The sequence below is a fragment of the Salmo salar genome, chromosome 19, assembly GCF_965601325.2.
Source record: "Salmo salar chromosome 19, fSalSal1, whole genome shotgun sequence".
NCBI lineage: Eukaryota > Metazoa > Chordata > Actinopteri > Salmoniformes > Salmonidae > Salmo > Salmo salar.
The window spans coordinates 38087551-38112500 of NC_138309.1; the positions used below are offsets into that span (position 1 = coordinate 38087551).

The following is a 24950-nucleotide window of genomic DNA, read 5'->3' on the forward strand; positions in this document are numbered from 1 at the left end:
GATAACAACGAACTGACATCCGTACTCATTACGTTCCAAAGCATATTTCCAACTGGTTTTATTACCAAAATATGGTTCCTTTTCCCCATTTGTTTGATGTTCCCAGACTCTCTATATTTAACACAGGCTATTCAAGTCCTTCAGTAGGGTCATGGGGGGGAAGGGAGAAAGGTATTTATGGGGGGGGGGGGGTCATAAACCTTACCCACAGGCCAACGTCATGACAGTTCCATTTGCACAACAGCATGTGAAATTTATTGTCAATCAGTGTTGCTTCCTAAGTGGACAGTTTGATTTCACAGAAGTGTGATTGACTTGGAGTTACATTGTGTTGTTTAAGTGTTCCCTTTATTTTTTTGAGCAGTATAATAAAATGTATTGACCTTTTTAGTAGGGAATCGACTAAATGCATTGACCCTAGTAGGGAATCGACTAAATGCATTGACCCTAGTAGGGAATCGACTAAATGCATTGACCCTAGTAGGGAATCGACTAAATGCATTGACCCTAGTAGGGAATCGACTAAATGAATTGACCTTTCTGCAACTTTCTGAAGAGGCCCGTCTGTGTACAGGGGGTATCTGTACTTCACTATATTTTTCACTACTTTTACTTCACTACATTCCTAAAGAAAATCATGTACTTTTTACTCCAGACATTTTCCCTGACACCCAAAAGTACTCGTTACATTTTGAATACTTAGCAGGACAGGAAAATGGTCCAATTCACATACTTATCAGGAGAACATCCCTGGTCATCCCTACTGCCTCTGATCTTGGAGTGTGCCCCTGGCTATCCGTCAATAAAAAAATTAAATGGCACCGTCTAGTTTGCCTAATAGAAGGAATTTGAAATGATTTATATGTTTACTTTTGATACTTAAGTATATTTAAAACCAAATATTTTTTTACTTTTACTCAGGTAGTATTTTACTGGGTAATTTTCACTTTTACTTGAGTAACTTTCTATTAAGGTATATTTAAGTCACGTGTGACAGTTGGGTCCTTTTTCCACCACTGATGTGGTGCTCTACCGGTAACCGTTTGCGATGATGCTAAAATCTGCTGGTAATGGAAAGGCTTCCCCCCAAAAAACATTCTGAATTAAACGTTAACTACTTAGTAGCCTACGCATACCTGGCAGAATGATTATCATGATTCATTTATTCAATCCATCGGGAATTTGGTTTGTAAACTCCATCACTACATAGACACTGATAAACAACAGCCTCTTGATATGTGAATACTGGAATTCAAGGGGAACTACACCAAAACATTCACATGTCTCAGATTTGTTTCAGACCTCAAAAGTAGTCTCCTGATTTTGTTTTAAGCATTGTTGTGGACTTGGATTATCCAATTTTGTTGTTTTTCAACAACAACAAAGTGCGATTATTGACCCCAATGATCTCTCTGTTCTAGCTGGTGTTATATACTCTGTAATCTCTCTCTGGTTGTTCTAGCTGGTGTTATATACTCTGTAATCTCTCTCTGGTTGTTCTAGCTGGTGTTATATACTCTGTAATCTCTCTCTGGTTATTCTAGCTGGTGTTATATACTCTGTAATCTCTCTCTGGTTGTTCTAGCTGGTGTTATATACTCTGTAATCTCTCTCTGGTTGTTCTAGCTGGTGTTATATACTCTGTAATCTCTCTCTGGTTGTTCTAGCTGGTGTTATATACTCTGTAATCTCTCTCTGGTTGTTCTAGCTGGTGTTATATACTCTGTAATCTCTCTCTGGTTGTTCTAGCTGGTGTTATATACTCTGTAATCTCTCTCTGGTTATTCTAGCTGGTGTTATATACTCTGTAATCTCTCTCTGGTTGTTCTAGCTGGTGTTATATACTCTGTAATCTCTCTCTGGTTGTTCTAGCTGGTGTTATATACTCTGTAATCTCTCTCTGGTTGTTCTAGCTGGTGTTATATACTCTGTAATCTCTCTCTGGTTGTTCTAGCTGGTGTTATATACTCTGTAATCTCTCTCTGGTTGTTCTAGCTGGTGTTATATACTCTGTAATCTCTCTCTGGTTGTTCTAGCTGGTGTTATATACTCTGTAATCTCTCTCTGGTTGTTCTAGCTGGTGTTATATACTCTGTAATCTCTCTCTGGTTGTTCTAGCTGGTGTTATATACTCTGTAATCTCTCTCTGGTTATTCTAGCTGGTGTTATATACTCTGTAATCTCTCTCTGGTTATTCTAGCTGGTGTTATATACTCTGTAATCTCTCTCTGGTTGTTCTAGCTGGTGTTATATACTCTGTAATCTCTCTCTGGTTATTCTAGCTGGTGTTATATACTCTGTAATCTCTCTCTGGTTATTCTAGCTGGTGTTATATACTCTATAATCTCTCTCTGGTTGTTCTAGCTGGTGGTGAGCATAGCTGAGGACTTGCTCCGCACAGCAGCCCAGAACAGCCGTCTTTCTCTGCAGAGAACCCAGGCTGGATGGCTGCTGCTGGGGGCACTAATGTCTCTGGGTGAGTTAGTTCCCTACTACTACACCTAACCTGACCCCTAGCACTATTGACCCAGGCTGAGGCCCTATGCTGGCCCCAGCTGGCCCCTACATGGTCACTGTTTTGTCAGCCTCCAGGACTTACATTGACCCAGGCTGAGGCCCCAGCTGGCCCCTACATGTTCACTGTTTTGTCAGCCTCCAGGCCTTACATTGACCCAGGCTGAGGCCCTGTGCTGTCCCCAGCTGGCCCCTAAATGTTCACTGTTCTGTCAGTCTCCTTACACATTTAGCTGGGTTTTTCAGCTACTCTTCTATATTTTCTGTGGAACACTTCATTACTCCCAGTCAGCTAAAACAGTCTAGAATGTTTTAACTTTCTTCACATTAACAGGGTGTATGGTCCAACACGACAACTTGTTCGGTCTCCAGCGCTGTCCTAATACTGCTTATTTGTGAACATCACGCTGTGTCCAGGCCCGTCTCTGGTCCGCTATCATCTTCCCAAGATGCTGCTGCTGTGGAGGAACGTGTTCCCCCGTTCCCAGAAAGAGATGGAGGCAGAGAAGGCTAGAGGAGACAGCTTCACCTGGCAGGTTACACTGGAGGGACGTGCTGGAGCACTCTGTGGTAGGGAGATGCGTACATGCTCTTCAGTACAGTTGTAATGTGTGGCTGTCACCCTGGATCCCAAGGAGTTGTGCTTTATCTAAAATGTCCCCCTCCCTCTCTCTCCTCCTTCTCTCTCCACCCCTCCTCGCTCTCCTCTCCCCTCTCTCTCTCCACCCCCCTCTCTCTCTCCTCCCGTCTCCTCCCTGTCTCTCTCCTCCTCCCCTCTCCTCCTCAAGCCATGCGTAGCTTCGTGGCCCATTGTCCTGAGCTGCTGACAGAGGATGTAATCCGCAGGCTGATGACACCTATAGAGTGCGCCATGACCATGATGTCACAGTGAGTATGATTGATTTGACTGACTGACCTGGGGGGGGGGGATCCCCTCCCCTCCTGACTGGTTATTGTTGTTTATTATGTTGTTGTTGTTTATTATGTTGTTGTTTATCCTCAGTGTCCCGTCGGTCATCAAGGTGCATGGCACCCATCTAAAGGCCAGTGCAGCTATGGTGAGGCTGAGACTCTATGACATCTTGGCTCTACTGCCCCCAAAGACATACGAAGGTACGACTGAAGGAAATATTATCAGACTCTCTTTTTAATTAGGCTTCGATCCAACCAGTTATTAGTCATACAGGGCTGGTTTACTGCACCCTGATTTAAGCCTAGACCTGGAGCACAAAGCATATGTTCAATCTGGGTCCGGGAAGTTGTCCCTTTTACCTTTCCATCTCTTCTCTGTAGGTAGTTTCAATGCCCTGCTGAGAGAGCTGGTAGCAGAGTTCACTCTGACCGACAACTCGGCCAACACAACCACCTCGTTGCTACGCTCCCTCTGTCACTATGACGACAGTGTTCTCATGGGGTCCTGGCTGCAGGAGACTGACCACAAGTCTATCGAGGACCAGGTAACTGACTTACCGTAAAGGTTAGAGGTTACGGTAAAGCGAAGTGCCCGTCTCCCCATGATGACTCCAAGTGGATGGAACATGACACGATTTTTATATAGAAATACATTGTGTAGAACCTCGTGGTTTTTCTGTCAGCTAGAATCGTGTCCGATCTGTTTTATTCTATTTCTATCTGCAACTTTCAGAACGTTTCGCATCACTGAATAGACCCTCTGCTGTTGTTAATTGTGTGTGTGTGTGTGTGTGTGTGTGTGTGTGTGTGTGTGTGTGTGTGTGTGTGTGTGTGTGTAGCTCCAGCCCAACAGTGCGTCAGGCAGTGGCGCTCTAGAGCACGACCCCTCCTCCATCTACCTGAGGGTACCTATGGGCGAGGCCATGCCTGGACCCCTCCCCCTTGGCGTTTCTGTCATCGACGCCTCCGTCGCTCTGTTCGGAGTGGTGTTTCCTCATGTCTCCTTTAAACACAGGTGAGGCTACCTGTCAGTCCTAACTCTGACCCCTAACCCTCCGTAGCTCTGTTCGGAGTTGTTTCCTCATGTCTCCTTTAAACACAGGTCAGAGATCTAGTCCACTGACATTTGACATTCCTAGAAGAATCTAATATTGTTTGTCTCAGTCTTCAGAGTTGAATCAGCTATGCTTCTTCTAGATGATGTCAAACAGGGGGACTGGCCGGGTGGTTCTCCAGGAGAGGTTTAGGAAACTACAACGGGGACTGGCCGGGTGGTTCTCCAGGAGAGGTTTAGGAAACTACAACGGGGACTGGCCGGGTGGTTCTCCAGGAGAGGTTTAGGAAACTACAACGGGGACTGGCCGGGTGGTTCTCCAGGAGAGGTTTAGGAAACTACAACGGGGACTGGCCGGGTGGTTCTCCAGGAGAGGTTTAGGAAACTACAACGGGGACTGGCCGGGTGGTTCTCCAGGAGAGGTTTAGGAAACTACAACGGGGACTGGCCGGGTGGTACTTCAGGAGAGGTTTAGGAAACTACAACGGGGACTGGCCGGGTGGTTCTCCAGGAGAGGTTTAGGAAACTACAACGGGGACTGGCCGGGTGGTACTTCAGGAGAGGTTTAGGAAACTATAAACGGGGACTGGCCGGGTGGTACTTCAGGAGAGGTTTGGGAAACAGTTTTTTATGAATCACTCATATTTGTCTGTTAGGCTGCAGATGCTGGACCACTTTGCGGAGTGTATAAAACAGGCCAAGGGGGTCAGACAGCAGGCTGTCCAGCTCAACATCTTCACCGCTGTACTGAGCGCCCTAAAGGTGAGACCTTTTTAACATGCACAATCTCCTGTTGAAGTTGCACATGGAAAGTCTCCTAAACACCAAGCCTTTCCAGTAGTGGCAGCTTACTCTTGGAATGCATATGAGTTGGGAGCACATTGGACTGTCTGTATTTGGCTGATATGTATCAGGGAGAGAGACCCTCCTGGACGGTTTTGACTCCAACCCTGTTCATGAAGAGAGACCCTCCTGGACGGTTTTGACTTCAACCCTGTTCCTGCAGAGAGACCCTCCTGGACGGTTTTGACTTCAACCCTGTTCCTGCAGAGAGACCCTCCTGGACGGTTTTGACTTCAACCCTGTTCCTGCAGAGAGACCCTCCTGGACGGTTTTGACTCCAACCCTGTTCCTGGAGAGCTACCGTCCAGGAGTGGCCCTACTATGGAGAGCCCTGCTATGTATCCTGTCCTCTCTTCCCCAATGAACCAGCCAATCTTTTCTCCTCCCTGTAGGGTCTGGCAGAGAACAAGTCCACCCTGGGTCCTGAAGAGGTTCGTAAATCCGCCCTGGCGCTGGTGATGGGTGCCCTGGACAACCCAAACCCCATCCTGCGCTGTGCTGCCGGGGAGGCCTTGGGAAGGATGGCTCAGGTGGTGGCAGAGGCCACCTTCATTGCCCGCATGGCACAGTACAGCTTTGACAAGTACGACCCGTCTGTTACTCATCTCTCTCTCTATCTAGCTTCATGTGTCCCAGTACAGCTTTGACAAGTACGACCCGTCTGTTACGCATCTCTGTCTAGCTTCATGTGTCCCAGGGACCTTCCTCTCTGAGATTGCGCTCTCTCTTGACCTGCTTGACCTCTTGTGCTATTTTTCTCTTAACCCCCGTATTTAACGTATTAACGCTCCCCTCTCCTCTCTCCCCTCTCCTCTCTCCCCTCTCCCCCTCCTCTCTCCCCTCTCCCCCTCCTCTCTCCTCTCTCCCCCTCCTCTCTCCTCTCTCCCCCTCCTCTCTCCTCTCCCCCTCCTCTCTCCTCTCCCCCTCCTCTCTCCTCTCCCCCTCCTCTCCCCTCTCCTCTCTTCCCCCCTCCAGACTGAGGTCAGCCCGTGACGTTGTCTCCAGAACAGGCCACTCCCTGGCTCTGGGCTGTCTGCACAGATACGTAGGAGGGATTGGTTCAGGACAGCACCTCAAAACCAGCGTCAGCATCCTATTGGCCCTAGCCCAGGATGGAACCTCCCATGAGGTCCAGGTGAGTGAACGGTGGACAGGTGAGGCTCTCTGAGTCTCAGGCTGCGTCCTGATTCGCCACCCTTCTCCCGACGTGTGAACTTGTACACTCGCTGTAGTGGTTTTAAAAGCGTAATCCTGCTGTAAACTTTGGCAGAAGGGACTTTCCCACTATTATAAAATGGTAGAGAATCTGTACACAACCTGCTTCACGAAGGCAGCTCCTTCCCTAATACAAGTCTGGCTTGGAGTTTGGAGAAGTGTAATGGGCCAGTTTCCCAGATACAGATTAAGCCAAATCCTAGATTTTGGTTTTTAGTCCAAGTCCTTAATCAGTATCTGGGAAACTGCCCCAATGTTTAGTTTCTCCATATACTGTAAGATTTTGATCTGTGACCTCTGTCTCTCCAGACGTGGGCCCTCCACTCCCTGGCACTCATCGTAGACTCCAGTGGTCCTATGTATCGAGGTTATGTGGAGCCCACCCTTTCCCTGGTCCTGACCCTGCTCCTAACCGTACCCCCCTCACACACTGAGGTACACCAGTGTCTGGGACGATGTCTGGGAGCTCTCATCACCACCGTGGGACCCGAGCTACAGGGTAACGGGCAATTACAACAAGACTACCATGTCTAGCTTCAAGGCTGGCTAGTATTGTCTCTAAAAGCATTGGTGTGCCAGTAGATGGCAGTATACGGCTCCTACATATTTACAGAGAAGTCATGAATGTCGTCTTTACAGATTGCAACTTTACTTTGACTGCTAATCAGAGGTGGAAAAAGTACCCAATTGTCATACTTGAGTAAAAGTAAAGATACGTTATTGGAAAATGACTCAAGTAGAAGTGAAAGTCACCCAGTAAAATACTACTTGAGTAAAAATTGAAAAGTATTGAGTCCTCCAGATCAGTAGAGATGACCAGGGATGTTGTCTTGATCAGCGTGTGAATGAGACCATCTTTCTGTCCTGCTAAGTGCTGTTGGGTGTCAGGGAAAATGTATGTAAAAAGTACATTATTTTCTTTAGGAATGTAGTGAGGTAAAAGTAGTGAAAATGTAAAGTAAAGGACAGATACCCCTAAAAACTACTGAAGTAGTACTTTAAAGTAGTTTTACTGAAGTACTTTACACCACTGTTGCTGATCTCTCTCTCTCTCTTGTCTCTCTCTCTTGTCTCTCTCTCTTGTCTCTCGTCTCTCTATCTTGTCTCTCTCACTCTCTTGTCTCTGTCTCTTCTCTCTCACTCTCTTGTCTCTCTCACTCTCTTGCCTTTCTCTCTCTCTCTCTCTCTCTCTTGCTCTTGCCTCTCTCGCTCTCTTTCTCTTGCCTCTCGCTCTCTCTTGCCTCTCTCGCTCTCTCTCCAGGTAACGGAGCGACCATCTCGACTATCCGCTCATCATGTCTGGTGGGCTGTGCCATCATGCAGGGTCACAGCGACTCCCTGGTGCAGGCAGCGGCCATATCCTGTCTTCAGCAGCTCCACATGTTTGCCCCACGCCACGTTAACCTCTCCAGCCTGGTGCCCTGCCTCTGTGTAAGTGTGTTTGGGGGGGGGGTCGTGGTAAAGGCTGCGGTCGGCCCGTCTGTATGTCTGAAGAGGTCCCCATCTCGGCAGTGTAGAGAGACATTTAGAGAACTTCTAGAGTTTTAAGACCATTTCCTGTAATTCTATGGATTTTTCCATGGCTAATGCTGTTTTCTTTACTGCTAAATTCATTGTTTTTGTCATGTTTTATTCTCCCTGACTATTGTCAGGGTGGTTGCAAGTTATCAAAGATTATATTATAAAAAAATATATATATCGGTCCATTATCGTTTCTAAATACTTTCACATCCCTAAAATGTTTTTAAAAGAACGGTGACCCGAAAAAATGCTTAGTTTGCCCAAGGATTGTGTCGTGTCTTTGGGGTACCATTAAACTGAAGACATGTTTATCAATTAACTCCCTGTAATTATTATCACGCGATTAAACTGATTAATCGTTTAATTGTAATTAACTAGGAGATCGGGGCACCAAGGAAAATATTCAGATTACAAAGTTATAATTTTCCTAATATAACTTTCCTATATTATAACATTATATATTATATTCTATTATAGTATAGGCCGATTATCTTCTGGTTTAAATGGTGTATTTTACCTCGCGTCCAGTCTCATTCCAAACGTCGTAAATTGTTGTATCTGCACGTACCCAGCCTTTACTAAGAGTCATCCATACATCAATTGTCTTAAAATCATTTATTTACTAAACTAAGTAATTCACAGAAAGCATACAAACAGTAATTATCGTCACAAAGAATTGGTAGAGTAATGTGCCCTAGTGGGCGTGTCTTGTTCAACAATGGGTCATAAACGGTCAGCTGAGGAGACACACAGAGTTCATTAATATTAACAATTGATATGCTAATCCTTTGTACATGAACGCTCACTCATTCGGGAACAACTGCAATCAATATATATTTACGCTCAGTGTGTCGTCGGGATCCTTGTTGAACAGTCGTTCTGTTGGAGAGTTCTCTCTCTCTCTATCTTGGTTAGAATAGATCTTTCAAAGCGACATTCATTAATGTCGTTATAGAATGGATGTTTCGTTGGTCTTCGCGTTCAATGATATAATTTCTAGCTGCAGACTATTAATTAATATCAAAGACTTGTTCTTATTCTGTCGGTATCAATAGTCTAAAAGTTAACCACGTGGTATAGTTCACTTTCAGTAGAGTACTTGGATGGTCAAACCTATTGGCCAACTCGCAATGGAGTGGAGGCCTGGTCTGAAGAAAGTAGATCAGGGTGGGGTTTTATAGTGACCATAGAACAGGCTTGTCAACTGACGCCTGGTCCTGTCTGTGTCCCTGGGGGCGTGCCGATGACTGAGTTAAGCTTGGTACAGAAATACAATTCTATCACATTAACATCAGTACATAGCATCTCAATGTATTACAAATAGCTTTATCCTTATTAATACATTCTATACAACCATGTGGATGCAAGTCTCATAGCTGAGGCTATTATATAAACCGTTTTATGGTAATATGGCTATATTGTCTCTTCTGAGTATCACAAAATTGTACCAAGCGGACCAGTTCGTAGCTGGATTCTTCACCAATCTTCCATACCTTCTCCAGAACACAAATGTCACTCGGTTCCCCAATTCTGTGAGTTGGAAGAATTTCCTGTGTCTCTCTATGGGCCATGTGGCAGGAGATTCTCCTCTTAGTTTTTTACAACCCCTTCACACAGGGCCTGGGTGGGGGGAGGTAGGTTGGGGGATGGTGCAAGGGGGAGGGGGTCAACTGTCCTCCCTGTACTCAAAGAGGCCAACGTCATGACAATTGTAAAGGCAGAAAAATCCATGTGGTGATTGACACTTAAGTTGCATTTTCAGGTAGTTGACGTGTGTGTGTGTGTTGTGGTAGTTGACCTCTGTGTTGTGGTAGTTGACCTCTGTGTTGTGGTAGTTGATCTCTGTGTTGTGGTAGTTGACCTGTGTGTGTGTTGTGGTCGTTGACCTGTGTGTGTTCCTTCCTCAGGTCCACCTGTGTAGCTCTCACCTGTTGCTGCGCCGTGCAGCGGTGGCCTGTTTGAGACAGCTGGCCCAGAGAGAGGCTGCGGAGGTCTGCGAGTACGCCATGAGTCTGGCTCGCAACAAGGACAGCAAGGACTCCACCACCGTCAGTAAGTAGTACGGCCTGGTGCGGGGACGGGCGACTGGCGCGGGTAATGTGCAGCAGATGGACCAGTCTATAGGGAGTAATGTGCAGCAGATGGACCCGTCTGTAGGGGGTAATGTGTAGCAGATGGACCCGTCTGTAGGGGTTAATGTGCAGCAGATGGACCCGTCTGTAGGGGTTAATGTGCAGCAGATGGACCCGTCTGTAGGGGTTAATGTGCAGCAGATGGACCCGTCTGTAGGGGTTAATGTGCAGCAGATGGACCCGTCTGTAGGGGTTACTGTGCAGCAGATGGACCCGTCTGTAGGGGTTACTGTGCAGCAGATGGACCCGTCTGTAGGGGTTACTGTGCAGCAGATGGACCCGTCTGTAGGGGGTTATGTGCAGCAGATGGACCCGTCTGTAGGGGGTAATGTTTCTGCAGATGGATAGTTAATTAATGGATTTGCATCATTATCTCTCTTTCTCTCTCTTTCTCTCTCTCTCTCTCTCTATCCTTCTCTCTCCCTCTCTCTCTCTATCCTTCTCTCTCTCTCTCTCTATCCTTCTCTCTCTCTCTCTCTATCCTTCTCTCTCTCTCTATCCTTCTCTCTCTATCCTTCTCTCTCTCTCTATCCTTCTCTCTCTCTATCCTTCTCTCTCTCTCTCTCTCTCTCTCTCTCTCTCTATCCTTCTCTCTCTCTCTCTCTCTCTCTCTCTATCCTTCTCTCTCTCTCTCTCTCTCTCTATCCTTCTCTCTCTATCCTTCTCTCTCTCTCTCTATCCTTCTCTCTCTCTTTCTATCCTTCTCTCTCTCTCTCTCTCTATCCTCTCTCTCTCTCTTTCTATCCTTCTCTCTCTCTCTCTCTCTCTTCTATCCTTCTCTCTCTCTCTCTCTCTCTCTCTCTTTCTATCCTTCTCTCTCTCTCTCTCTCTTTCATCTCTCTCTCTCTCTCTCTCTCTCTCTCTCTCTCTCTCTCTCTCTCTCTCTCTCTCTCTCTCTCTCTCTCTCTCTCTCTCTCTCTCTCTCTCTCTCTCTCTCTCTCTCTCTCTCTCTCTCTCTCTCTCTCTCTCTCTCTCTCTCTCTCTCTCTCTCTCTCTCTCTCTCTCCTATCTCTCTCTCTCTCTCTCTCTCTCTCTCTCTCTCTCTCTCTCTCTCTCTCTCTCTCTCTCTCTCTCTCTCTCTCTCTCTCTCTCTCTCTATCTCTCTCTCTCTCTCTCTCTCTCTCTCTCTCTCTCTCTCTCTCTCTATCTCTCTCTCTCTCTCTCTCTCTCTCTCTCTCTCTCTCTCTCTCTCTCTCTCTCTCTCTCTCCTATCTCTCTCTCTCTCTCTCTCTCTCTCTCTCTCTCTCTCTCTCTCTCTCTCTCTCTCTCTCTCTCTCTCTCTATCTCTCTCTCTCTCTCTCTCTCTCTCTCTCTCTCTCTCTCTCTCTCTCTCTCTCTCTCTCTCTCTCTCTCTCTCTCTCTCTATCTCTCTCTCTCTCTCTCTCTCTCTCTCTCTATCTCTCTCTCTCTCTCTCTCTCTCTCTCTCTCTCTCTCCTTCTCTCTCTCTCTCTCTCTCTCTCTCTCTCTCTCTCTCTCTCTCTCTCTCTCTATCTCTCTCTCTCTCTCTCTCTCTCTCTCTCTCTCTCTCTCTCTCTCTCTCTCTCTCTCTCTCTCTCTCTCTCTCTCTCTCTCTCTCTCTCTCTCTCTCTCTCTCTCTCTCTCTCTCTCTCTCTCTCTCTCTCTCTCTCTCTCTCTCTCTCTCTCTCTCTCTCTCTCTCTCTCTCTCTCTCTCTCTCTCTCTCTCTCTCTCTCTCTATCTCTCTCTCTCTCTCTCTCTCTCTCTCTCTCTCTCTCTCTCTCTCCTATCTCTCTCTCTCTCTCTCTCTCTCTCTCTCTCTCTCTCTCTCTCTCTCTCTATCTCTCTCTCTCTCTCTCTCTCTCTCTCTCTCTCTCTCTCTCTCTCTCTCTCTCTCTCTCTCTCTCTCTCTCTCTCTCTCTCTCTCTCTCTCTCTCTCTCTCTCTCTCTCTCCTCTCTCTCTCTCTCTCTCTCTCTCTCTCTCTCTCTCTCTCTCTCTCTCTCCTATCTCTCTCTCTCTCTCTCTCTCTCTCTCTCTCTCTCTCTCTCTCTCTCTCTCTCTCTCTCTCTCTCTCTCTCTCTCCCTATCTCTCTCTCTCTCTCTCTCTCTCTCTCTCTCTCTCTCTCTCTCTCCTATCTCTCTCTCTCTCTCCTATCTCTCTCTCTCTCTCTCTCTCTCTCTCTCTCTCTCTCTCTCTCTCTCTCTCTCTCTCTCTCTCTCTCTCTCTCTCTCTCTCTCTCTCTATCTCTCTCTCTCTCTCTCTCTCTCTCTCTCTCTCTCTCTCTCTCTCTCTCTCTCTCTCTCTCTCTCTCTCTCTCTCTCTCTCTCTCTCTCTCTCTCTCTCTCTCTCTCTCTCTCTCTCTCTCTCTCTCTCTCTCTCTCTCTCTCTCTCTCTCTCTCTCTTCCTATCTCTCTCTCTCTCTCTCTCTCTCTCTCTCTCTCTCTCTCTCTCTCTCTCTCTCTCTCTCTCTCTCTCTCTCTCTCTCTCTCTCTCTCTCTCTCTCTCTCTCTCTCTCTCTCTCTCTCTCTCTCTCTCTCTCTCTCTCTCTCTATCTCTCTCTCTCTCTCTCTCTCTCTCTCTCTCTCTCTCTCTCTCTCTCTCTCCTATCTCTCTCTCTCTCTCTCTCTCTCTCTCTCTCTCTCTCTCTCTCTCTCTCTCCTATCTCTCTCTCTCTCTCTCTCTCTCTCTCTCTCTCTCTCTCTCTCTCTCTCTCTCTCTCTCTCTCTCTCTCTCTCTCTCTCTCTCTCTCTCTCTCTCTCTCTCTCTCTCTCTCTCTCTCTCTCTCTCTCTCTCTCTCTCTCTCTCCTATCTCTCTCTCTCTCTCTCTCTCTCTCTCTCTCTCTCTCTCTCTCTCTCTCTCTCTCTCTCTCTCTCTCTCTCTCTCTCTATCCCTCTCTCTATCTCTATCCCTCTCTCTCTATCCCTCTCTCTATCTCTATCCCTCTCTCTCTATCTCTCTCTATCCCTCTCTATCTCTCTCTCCTTTCTATCTCTCTCTATCCCTCTCTCCCTCTCTCTCCTTTCTATCCCTCCTCCTTTCTATCCCTCCTCCTTTCTATCCCTCTCTCCTTTCTATCCCTCTCTCTATCTCTATCCCTATCTCTATCCCTCTCTCTCTCTCTCTATCCCTCTCTCTCTCTCTATCCCTCTCTCTCTCTCTATCCCTCTCTCTCTCTCTATCCCTCTCTCTCTCTATCCCCCTCTCTCTCTCTATCCCCCTCTCTCTCTATCCCCCTCTCTCTCTATCCCCCTCTCTCTCTCTACCCCCTCTCTCTCTCTCTACCCCCTCTCTCTCTCTCTACCCCCTCTCTCTACCCCCTCTATCTCTCTCTCTCTACCCCCTCTATCTCTCTCTACCCTCTCAAATTCAAATTCAAGTTGCTTTATTGCATGAAAAACATTGTGTTAATATTGCCAAAGCAACAATGTATACAATATACATTGTAATACAATAACAAATAATAATATAAAATGGCAGTAAATAATAATACAAAATTAAAAAATAATAACAATAAAATAGTAGTAAAATAATAGTAAAATAGTAGAATGCAATAAGTATAAAAATCTAAATATGGAAAATGAATCTATAACCAACTTATAACTAAATAACGGTTATCTTCACCATTACATCAGTACTACAACTACTATCATCATTACCACTACCACCACCATCACTAAACTGTTATCATTACCATTACTACCCATACCACTACTATTTGGAATGATAAACAACAATAATAATAATAGAAATAACAATAACAGTAATAACAGTAATAGTAATAATAAGTAAGTTACTGCTTACTATGCAGATGTTATTATTCAGTGTCCCTCAGGCTATGGCAGGCAAATACATATTTGGCTGCAAGAGGAGCCATTGCTCCTTCGCCCATGAGTATTTTTAGTTTTTCCTCTGGGTTTAATAATTTCAAATTTGGAATAAATGTAGTCATTTCTGTAAATAAGGAATCTCTTTGTGAGGAATATTTATCACAGTAAAGGAGAAAGTGCATCTCTGTCTCTACCTCCCCTGTCGTGCAGTGACCACATACACGCTCCTCTTTGGGTAGCCATGTCTTTTTATGTCTGCCGGTTTCTATTGCCAATTGATGGTCACTCAGCCTGTACTTGGTAAGGATCTGTCTCTGCTTCGTATCTCTGACAGAGTAGAGATAATCAGCCAATTCATATTCTCTGTTTAGGGTCAGGTAGCAATTTAGTCGGCTTTGGGATTTTGTTTCGTTTTTCCATTGTTGTAAATATGAGTCCTTTGATTGGTTCATGATTTTGTTTATTTGAATTCTTTCTTTTGAAGCAGTGCTGGTGTCAGCTTGGTTGGTGAGGTCCAACACCAGCTGACTGAGAGGGCTCGTTTCTGGGCTCAGCTCTTGGGTTTGGAGTGCTTTAAATTGCAGACTTGAATTTGGACTTGAATTTAGATGTAGCCAAGATTTTAATGATCTTTTCTGTATTTTCATTATTACTGGAAAGCGGCCCAATTCTGCCCTACATGCATTAGTTGGTGTATTTCTCTGGACTTGTAGGATTTTCCGACAGAATTCTGCATGTAGGGCTTCAATTGGATGTTTGTCCCACATTTTAAAGTCCAGTTTATTGAGTGGCCCCCAAACCTCACTTCCGTAAAGAGCTATTGGTAGGATTACACTGTCAAATATTTTGGTCCAAATTCTAATTGGGATGTTGATTTTGAATAATTTCATTTTTATTGCATACAATGTTCTGCGGGCTTTTTCTTTGAGTGCATTCACTGCCATATTAAAGTTTCCCGATGCAGATATGGTCAGACCAAGGTAGGTGTAATTTTTAGTGTGTTCAATGATGGTGTTGTTCAGGGTGAATTTATATTTGTGTTTCTGACATCTGGTTTTCTTTTGGAAAATCATGATTTTCGTTTTTTGGAAATTTACTGCCAGGGCCCAATTATGGCAATATTGCTCTAGAATATTAATGTTTTGTTGAAGACCTTCTTTGGTTGGTGATAGAAGTACCAAGTCATCAGCATATAGCAGGTATTTCACCTCTGTGTCAAATAGTGTGAGTCCTGGGGCTGGAGAATGGTCCAACATGTCTGCTAATTCATTGATATAAATGTTGAAAAGGTTTGGACTCAAACTGCAGCCTTGTCTCACACCTCGACATTGTGAAAATAATTCTGTTCTTTGGTTTTTGATTTTTATTGCACATTTATTTTCTGTGTACATACATTTTATTAAGTCATACACCTTACCACCAAGCCCACTTTGGAGAATTTTGTAGAATAGCCCTTCATGCCAAATAGAATCAAATGCTTTTTAAAGTCAATAAAGCAAGCAAAGATTTTGCCCTCTTTTTTTTTGGTGGACGTGTTTATTAATTAGTGTGTGTAAGGTGTATATATGGTCAGTAGTGCGATGGTTAGGGAGAAAGCCAATTTGACATTTACTTATTACATTTTTTTTCTTGAAGAAAGGTTTGAATTCTTGAATTCAAAATGCTACAGAAAACCTTTCCCAAGTTACTGTTTACGCAAATTCCCCTGTAATTATTTGGGTCTGATTTGTCTCCACTTTTGTAGATAGGGGAGATGAGCCCCTGGTTCCAGACATCAGGGAAGCAGCCAGAAGTTAAAACCATGTTGAACAATTTAAGCACAGCATTTTGCAACTCAGGTGTGCTGTTTTTCAGCATTTAATTTCTGATGTTATCTAAGACCACAAGCCTTCTTTGATTTAATAGATTTCAGCTTTTCATTTAGTTCTTGTTGGGTTATTGGGTAATCTAATGGATTTTGGTTGTTTTTAATGACTGATTCAAGGACATTACATTTTTCTTTAATTTCTAATTGGTTCTGTTGTAAGTCTTTTTGTGGGATGTTTTTGTATAGATTATCAAAATACGTTTTCCAAATTCCTACATCTTGTATGGCTGATTCCTGTGGCTTTGTTGTACTTAAATTGTTCCACATGTCCCAGAACTGATTTTGGTCAATTGCGTTTCTTGTTGGTATAATTACATTTCTTGCGTTTCAGTGTTTGTTTATACTGTTTCAGAGTTTCAAAGTATTCATATCGTAGCTCTGCGTTGTTTTGCTGCTTATGTTTTTCGTTTGACATTTGTCTTAGGTGTTTTCTAATTGTTTTAAATTCATTATCAAACCATTTATCAGAAACTTTTTGTTTTTTGTTTCTGATGTTGCATTTCTTTGGTTTTCTCAAATTTGCTTTCGATGCTGCTTTTTGGAATATGCAGTTGATGTTTCGAATTGACACCATCTTTATTGTTTTGGTATTGTGAGTTATTGAAAAACTGTATAGAGTTCATCATTTCATTTGAGTTCAACGTTTCAATGAATCTCTCTGCACTGTTTGGAGCCCATCTGTACGATAGGTTTATGTTGTAGAGTTTATTGGGCTGTTTTTTTGAATGACTATTGCCGGTTAATTTCTTCAGAAACACGTTGATCTGACTGTGATCTGACAATGGTGTCTGTGGTCTGACAGGGAATGCACTAATGGGGGAGGGGTCGATGTCAGTGATGGCATAATCGACTACACTTGTCCCAAGAGCTGAGCAGTAAGTAAACCGACCTAAAGAGTCCCCTCTGATTCTACCATTAAGCATGTACAGGCCTAAGGCTCGACAGAGATTCACTAACTCCTTCCCATTTTTGTTCAGTATTTGGTCAGGACTGTTTCTATTATTTATAATAGGGCTACTGTACAAGGAGGGGTGTCCAAATATGGGGTGGTTACCTCCCTCATCAGTGTAGTCAGGCTCAGAACCTGTTCTTGCATTGAAATCTCCACAAAGAAGCACTTTACCTTCTGCCTGAAATGTAATGATATCTGTGTGGAGATAAAACTGATCCTCATAATATGGTGAATCTGAAGGAGGAGCATAAGCTGCACATATGTAGACATCATTGTCACAGTAGATTGTACCTTTGTTAAGTTTTAGCCAAATGTGACAGGTACCTTTTTTCATTTCATTCAGTACTAAGTCCTGCTTATGCCAAATGATGATTCCACCTGAGTCTCGGCCCCGTTTAAATGTTTTATGTTTGATTGATGGTAGTAAACTTTCTCTATAGCCTGAGGGACACTGAGTATCTATGTCTCCACGACACCATGTTTCCAGTAGGATTATGATGTCCTGTCCCTTGATGTTTTTAATCCATTCTGGATTTGTTGTTTTATAACCAAAATGTGAAGAGTTTAGGCCCTGGATATTCCAAGAGCTGATAGTTAATGATCTCATTTATAATAAGTGATATTCACTGGTTTGAGTAAAGTACATTGAAAAAAAACTAAATAATAATAATATACATACATACATACTGTGGCAAAGAAGGGGGTCGAGTGATAAATGGCAGATATGTGAGGGCAGAACTAATAAACGGGCTCTGCCCGATCACTAAAATGGCCACCCCGATCAGAACTACAGATCACAAAATGGCCGACTGCCAAAACTACAATTCGCAGAAGCAAGGGGAACCCTCAGAAGGTGGAGCCGACCCACAGATAAAAGGTCAAGAAAAACCAGGAAGAGAGAGAGGGCAGGAAGGATCTATGAACCATAGAGAAAGAGACAATCTACATTGGCTGGATTTACCGTGTACGAGCTGGACTGTTTTGGACTTACCTGTTGGCGTTTAGACCTGGACCTACCGAGAACCAGATTTGTGTACCGAACCCTGCTATCCTTGACCTTACCTGTGGCCTGGGTGGACCAGGACAGCGAAACAAACACACAGGTACTGTCATGTTCGAAAGAACTTTCATTCTGGGCTGACTTTGGTGACAGTTTCCCACTTAACTTGTGACAAACGCTCCTAACTTTGAAGAGGTTTGCCACAATACATACATACATACATACATACATACATACATACATACATACATACATACATACATACATACATACTGTCATGACATTGGCCTCTTTTGGTACAGGGAGGACAGTTGACCCCCTCCCTTTTGCACCACCACCCAACCTACCTTCCCCCCAACCCAGGCCCTGTGTGTAAAGGGTTGTAAAAACTCTAAAATTCCAGGAGAGTCTCTGGCCACATGGCCCATAGAGAGACACAGGAAATTCTTCCAATTCATAGAATTGGAGAACCAAGCGACATTTTGTGTTCTGGAGAAGGTATGGAAGATTGGTGAAGAATCCAGCTACGAACTGATCCGCTTGGTACAATTTTGTGATACTCAGAAGAGACAATATAGCCATATTACCATAAAACTGTTTATATAATAGCCTCAGCTTGAGACTTGCATCATAATGGGTGTATAGAATGTATTAATAAGGATAAAGCTTTTATAATACATTGAGATGCTATTGTACTGATGTTAACCTCTCTGGGCTAGGCGGGACGAATTCGTCCCACCTACGTAACAGCCACTTGCAGCCTGTGGCGCGATTTTCAAAACCTTAAAAATCCTATTACTTCAATTTCTCAAACATATGACTATTTTACAGCTATTTAAAGACAAGACTCTCGTTAATCTAACCACACTGTCCGATTTCGAAAAGGCTTTACAACGAAAGCAAAACATTAGATTATGTCAGCAGAGTACCAAGCCAGAAATAATCAGACACCCATTTTTCAAGCCAGCATATAATGTCACCAAAACCCAGAAGACAGCTAAATGCAGCACTCACCTTTGATGATCTTCATCAGATGACAACCCTAGGACATTATGTTATACAATACATGCATGTTTTGTTCAATCAAGTTCATATTTATATCAAAAACCAGCTTTTTACATTAGCATGTGACGTTCAGAACTAGCATACCCCCCGCAAACTTCCGGGGAATTCGCTAACATTTTACTAAATTACTCACGATAAACGTTCACAAAAAGCATAACAATTATTTTAAGAATTATAGATACAGACCTCCTCTATGCACTCCATATGTCCGATTTTAAAATAGCTTTTTGGTGAAAGCACATTTTGCAATATTCTAAGTACATAGCCCAGGCATCACGGGCTCGCTATTTAGACACCCGGCAAGTTTAGCACTCACCATAATCATATTTACTATTATAAAAGTTTGATTACCTTTTGTTGTCTTCGTCAGAATGCACACCCAGGACTGCTACTTCAATAACAAATGTTGGTTTGGTCCAAAATAATCCATCGTTATATCCGAATAGCGGCATTTTGTTCGTGCGTCCCAGACACTATCTGAAATGGTAAATCAGGGTCGTGCGCATGGCGCAATTCGTGACAAAAAAAATCGAAATATTCCATTACCGTACTTCGAAGCATGTCAACCGCTGTTTAAAATCCATTTTTATGCCATTTTTATCGTAGAAAAGCGATAATATTCAGACCGGGAATGTCCATTTAGCTAAACTGAGGAAAGTAAACAAAGCTTTCGGTCGACGCGGGCACGAGCCTGAGTCTCACAGTACTGTAACCAGCCACTACCCAAACGCGCTACTTTTTTTCAGCCAGAGCCTGCAAAGCCACGATTCAGCTTTTTGCCGCCTTCTGAGACCCTATGGCAGCCGTAGGAAGTGTCACGGGACAGCTAAGATCCTCACTCTTCAATAAACAGAGACAAGAAGAACGACACCTTGTCAGACAGGCCACTTCCTGCCTGAAACCTTGTCAGGTTTTTGCCTGCCAAATGAGTTCTGTTATACTCACAGACACCATTCAAACAGTTTTAGAAACTTTAGGGTGTTTTCTATCCATGTGTAATAAGTATATGCATATTCTAGTTACTGGGTAGGAGTGGTAACCAGATTAAATCGGGTACGTTTTTTATCCAGCCGTGTCAATACTGCCCCCTATCCTAAACAGGTTAATGTGATAGAATTGTATTTCTGTAACCAAGTCTAGCTCAGTCATAGGCACGCCCCAGGGACACATACAAGACCAGGCGTCATTTGACAAGCCTGTTCGATGGGCACTATAAAACACCCCCTGATTTACATTTCTCCAGACCAGGCCTCCACTCCATGGCCAATAGGTTTTACCATCCAATTCCTCTGCTGAAAGTGAACTACACCACGTGGCTAACTTTTAGACTATTGATACCGACAGAATAAGAACAAGTCTTTGATATTAATTATTAGTCTGCAGCTAAGTAAATTCTATCATCGAACGCGAAGACCAACGAAACAACCATTCTATGACGACATTAATGAATGTCGCTTTGAAAGATCCATTCTAACCGAGAGAGAGAGACAAAACTCTCCACAGAACGAAGCTCCAACAAAGAACGACGACACATGAGCGTAAATATATATTGATTGCAATTGTTCCCGAATGAGCGAGCCTTCAATTGTTAATATTAATGAACTCTGTGTACCTTCTCAGCTGACCGTTTATGACCCATTGTCTAACAGACCAGCCATGCCTGTTAGCCATTAGCGCACATTACTATACCAATCCTTTGTGACGATAATTACTGTTTGTATGTTTTCTGTTAATTACTTAGTGTAGTAAATAAATGATTTTAAGACAATTGATGTATGGATGATTTTAGTAAAGACTGGGTTCGTGCAGATACAACAATTTACGACGTTTGGAATGAGACTGGACTCGAGGTAAAATACACCATTTAAACCAGAAGATAATCGGCCTATACTATAATAGAATATAATATTATAGTACAGGAAAGTTATATTAGGAAAATTATAGCTTTGTAATCTGAATATTCTCTTTGCTGCCCCGATCTCCTAGTTAATTAAAATTAAACGTTTAATCGCGTGATAATAATTACAGGGAGCTAATTGATAAACATGTCTTCAGTTTAATGGTACCCCCAAAGACACGACAATACATACATACATACATACATACATACATACATACATACATACATACATACATACATACATACATACATACATACATACATACTACATACATTGCTATAATACCGGTGCCAATAAAATTAAGAATAGTTGTAAACAAATGAATAAGAATGGAATAAGATTGCATGAAAAATAAGTACAATGCAACCGTGTGTGTGTGTGTGTGTGTGTGTGTGTGTGTGTGTGTGTGTGTGGCTGTGAATTAAAGGGTCTGTCTAGCTCAGTAGTCTGCATATTAGTTGCAGTAGTTGGCGCACCTCTCCTATCTCTGATTGTTCTAGGTGTCTTTTGCCAGAGGTTACCTCAGCATATGTAGGCTGATAATCTGAATGATACATGGTGTGGACTGCATCATGTGGTGTACTTCTCTGAAGGACAGTGTTCTGTCCGACCCTGGAGTAGTGATCAGAGCTGTGTTGTGATGGGCCTGGTCTAGTAGAGCTGTGTTGTGATGGGCCAGGTCTAGTAGAGCTGTGTTGTGATGGGGTCTAGTAGAGCTGTGTTGTGTTGGGCCAGGTCTAGTAGAGCTGTGTTGTGTTGGGCCAGGTCTAGTAGAGCTGTGTTGTGATGGGCTCAGGTCCTAGTAGAGCTGTGTTGTGATGGGCCAGGTCTAGTAGAGCTGTGTTGTGTTGGGCCAGGTCTAGTAGAGCTGTGTTGTGATGGGTCAGGTCTAGTAGAGCTGTGTTGTGATGGGCCAGGTCTAGTAGAGCTGTGTTGTGATGGGCCAGGTCTAGTAGAGCTGTGTTGTGATGGGCCAGGTCTAGTAGAGCTGTGTTGTGATGGGCCAGGTCTAGTAGAGCTGTGTTGTGATGGGCCAGGTCTAGTAGAGCTGTGTTGTGATGGGCCTGGTCTAGTAGAGCTGTGTTGTGATGGGCCTGGTCTAGTAGAGCTGTGTTGTGATGGGCCAGGTCTAGTAGAGCTGTGTTGTGATGGGCCAGGTCTAGTAGAGCTGTGTTGTGATGGGCCAGGTCTAGTAGAGCTGTGTTGTGATGGGCCAGGTCTGGTAGAGTTGTGTTGTGATGGGCCAGGTCTAGTAGAGCTGTGTTGTGATGGGCCAGGTCTAGTAGAGCTGTGTTGTGATGGGCCAGGTCTAGTAGAGCTGTGTTGTGATGGGCCAGGTCTAGTAGAGCTGTGTTGTGATGGGCCAGGTCTAGTAGAGCTGTGTTGTGATGGGCCAGGTCTAGTAGAGCTGTGTTGTGATGGGCCAGGTCTAGTAGAGCTGTGTTGTGATGGACCTGGTCTAGTAGAGCTGTGCTGTGATGGGCCTGGTCTAGTAGAGCTGTGTTGTGATGGACCTGGTCTAGTAGAGCTGTGTTGTGATGGACCTGGTCTAGTAGAGCTGTGCTGTGATGGGCCTGGTCTAGTAGAGCTGTGTTGTGATGGACCTGGTCTAGTAGAGCTGTGCTGTGATGGACCTGGTCTAGTAGAGCTGTGCTTGTGATGGGCCTGGTCTAGTAGAGCTGTGCTGTAATAAGCCGTGTCTGGCTCTTTTCTCCTGGGGATGGTGGAGGTACTGTTGTTTCAGAATGTGAGGCGGGGGACCTCTGATTCTGGGGTGATGGGTGTGTGGGTCTCTGCCAAGTGTTGCATCTTTTAGGTTCTTGGCAAAGGTTCTGATACTGTCCTGATCCAGATGTACTTTATCGTATAAGTGTTGACATGTCAGAGTGGGGTGGTGAGCCGTTCTGACGTTGAGCAGTGAGGCACAGTCCACAGTGATCTGTTGATTTATTTTGTTGATCAACTGTCCTGGGAAGTATTTTCTTGGTAGGAGGGTGGACACAAATATATTGGTTGTTGGGAACCGAGCCTGTGCCCGTTCTGCCACTCTTCTCACTGCCCCAGATACATTTTCATCTTTGGCATGAAGGTCGTTTGTGCCAGTGTGGATGATGATGTTGTCGGGGGTGTCAATCCTGGTCTGACTGAGTAGCTGCATTGTGCTGTCAGTTGTAGGACACCAGAACTTATACACCTGGTGTCTAGGGAATCATCTTTCCTGGACTAAGAACTTCCCATTTAGGATTGCAGTTGTGGGTGATTGTCTGGGTGGAGCAGACTGGGAGGCTGGTAGGCTGACCTGGGCTGGAGCAAACTAGGAGGCTGGTAGGTTAACCTGGGCTGGAGCAGACTGGGAGGCTGGTATTCTGACCTGGGCTGGAGCAGACAGGGTGGCAGGTTGGCTGACCTGGGCTGGAGCAAACTGGGAGGCTGGTAGGTTAACCTGGGCTGGAGCAGACTGGGAGGCTGGTATTCTGACCTGGGCTGGAGCAGACAGGGTGGCTGGTTGGCTGACCTGGGCTGGAGCACACTGTGCTGGAGCAGACTGGGAAGCAGGAAGGCTGACATGGGCTAGAGCAGACTGGGACGCTGGTTGGCTGACCTGGGCTGGAGCAGACTGGTAGGCTGGTGCAGTGTCATCAGGCTGTGTGGTGGAGGCCATGCTGGTCTCAGGTTCTGCTTGTTTTATGCCAAGCTGGTCGACATGTTCTCTAGATGCAGAGGACATAATGACTAGCTGGTGGTTGAGGGTGTCAATGTACCTCTCTCTTTGTTCTAGCTCCTTTCTTGTTGTGCTCAGAAGGTCTCTGAGGTCATCATTTGTCTGACTCAGTTTGTCCATTCTGCTTTCTAATTTAGTAATAGATGCTCTGCTCTCCTCCCTGAACTGTTTCATCTCTTCTTTTAGTTTCTGGACAGTGTCCTCCTCTTGAAGCTTGTTCTCTCTGAGTTCTATGACCTCTGCTTCGACTAGAGAGAGGGTGTTGTGGAAACGTTGCATAGCAGGAGTTCTTGGTGTTGTAGGCATGTCCTTGGCTCTGTCTGCTGCAGGTGAGGTAGGTAGAGGGACACTGAGGGCTTCTTGCTGGGTCACAGAGACCGTTGGGGCCTGCTTTTCTCCATCTCCCTCCTTGACTTTTTCCTCAGTTTCTGAGATGATTTCAGCTTCTGCTTTTAGGGTAGCAAACCTATTCTCAAAGGCCTGGAGGCTTGAATCATTGCCTTGTATCAATACAGTTCCATTATTATATAAGTTCACTGTTTGATACGTGTTGCTCTGGTCAGCTTCTTCAAAAATGCTGATCTGACATCCTTGGCTGATGCCTCTCTTTTTTGAGAAAGGGAAATGGTTGCAAATAATCCTTTTCCATATGTGCCCTCGTTTGGTATTCAAAATTAAATTTGCTCTTGTTTTGCAACTGGTAAGATCTGCAAACAGGCATTCATGGTTCTGTCTCATCAACAAACCTTTGAAACTTTTCTTAGCTTTCTCTGTTTGGATGTCTGGTGGGTAAACAATTTCCATAGCAACGCTGGTAATGTTGGCTACAATGTTGCAATAGAAGCGTTGTTTCTTGTATTATTGTCTCTTGGGAAAATGATACAAGGTAGTGGTTGGAGATTTGGAGGGGAGTTGTAATGAGATTAGTGGAAGAACAGCATCTAGTAAAGATGAGGTCAAGCGTATTGCCTGCCTTGTGAGTAGGGGGGGAAGGTGAGAGGGTGAGGTCAAAAGAGGAGAGGAGTGGAAAGAAGGAGGCAGAGAGGAATGAGTCAAAGGTAGACGTGGGGAGGTTAAAGTCACCCAGAACTGTGAGAGGTGAGCCATCTTCAGGAAAGGAACTTATCAAGGCGTCAAGCTCATTGATGAACTCTCCAAGGGAACCTGGAGGGCGATAAATGATAAGGATGTTAAGCTTGAAAGGGCTGGTAACTGTGACACCATGTAAATTTCAATATTTGTAGGAGCTCATTTTTCAGCAGCTGCTGCTCAATTTGGAATTCCGGAACCTCCTATAATATCTCTATCTCTCTCTATCCCTCTCTCTCTATATCTCTATCTCTCTCTATCCCTCTCTATCTCTCTCTCTATCCCTCTCTATCCCTCTCTCTATCTCTCTCTCTATCCCTCTCTATCCCTCTCTCTATCTCTCTCTCTATCCCTCTCTATCTCTCTCTCCTTCTAT

General features: G+C 44.5%; 1 protein-coding gene across 8 annotated transcripts in view; it reads left to right on the forward strand.

The window, feature by feature from the left end:
* Positions 1-24950, forward strand: part of heatr5b (HEAT repeat containing 5B) — a 114393-nt gene that overhangs the window by 37320 nt on the left and 52123 nt on the right. For all 8 annotated transcript variants that reach the window (XM_082965723.1, XM_045702260.2, XM_082965722.1 and 5 more), the window contains 12 exons: positions 2365-2476; positions 2932-3084; positions 3303-3402; positions 3518-3627; positions 3808-3971; positions 4266-4441; positions 5137-5242; positions 5716-5906; positions 6299-6458; positions 6848-7037; positions 7800-7969; positions 9967-10111. In XM_082965723.1, the coding sequence (XP_082821849.1) occupies positions 2365-2476; positions 2932-3084; positions 3303-3402; positions 3518-3627; positions 3808-3971; positions 4266-4441; positions 5137-5242; positions 5716-5906; positions 6299-6458; positions 6848-7037; positions 7800-7969; positions 9967-10111 (1777 nt within the window). The remainder of the gene's footprint in view (positions 1-2364; positions 2477-2931; positions 3085-3302; positions 3403-3517; positions 3628-3807; positions 3972-4265; positions 4442-5136; positions 5243-5715; positions 5907-6298; positions 6459-6847; positions 7038-7799; positions 7970-9966; positions 10112-24950) is intronic.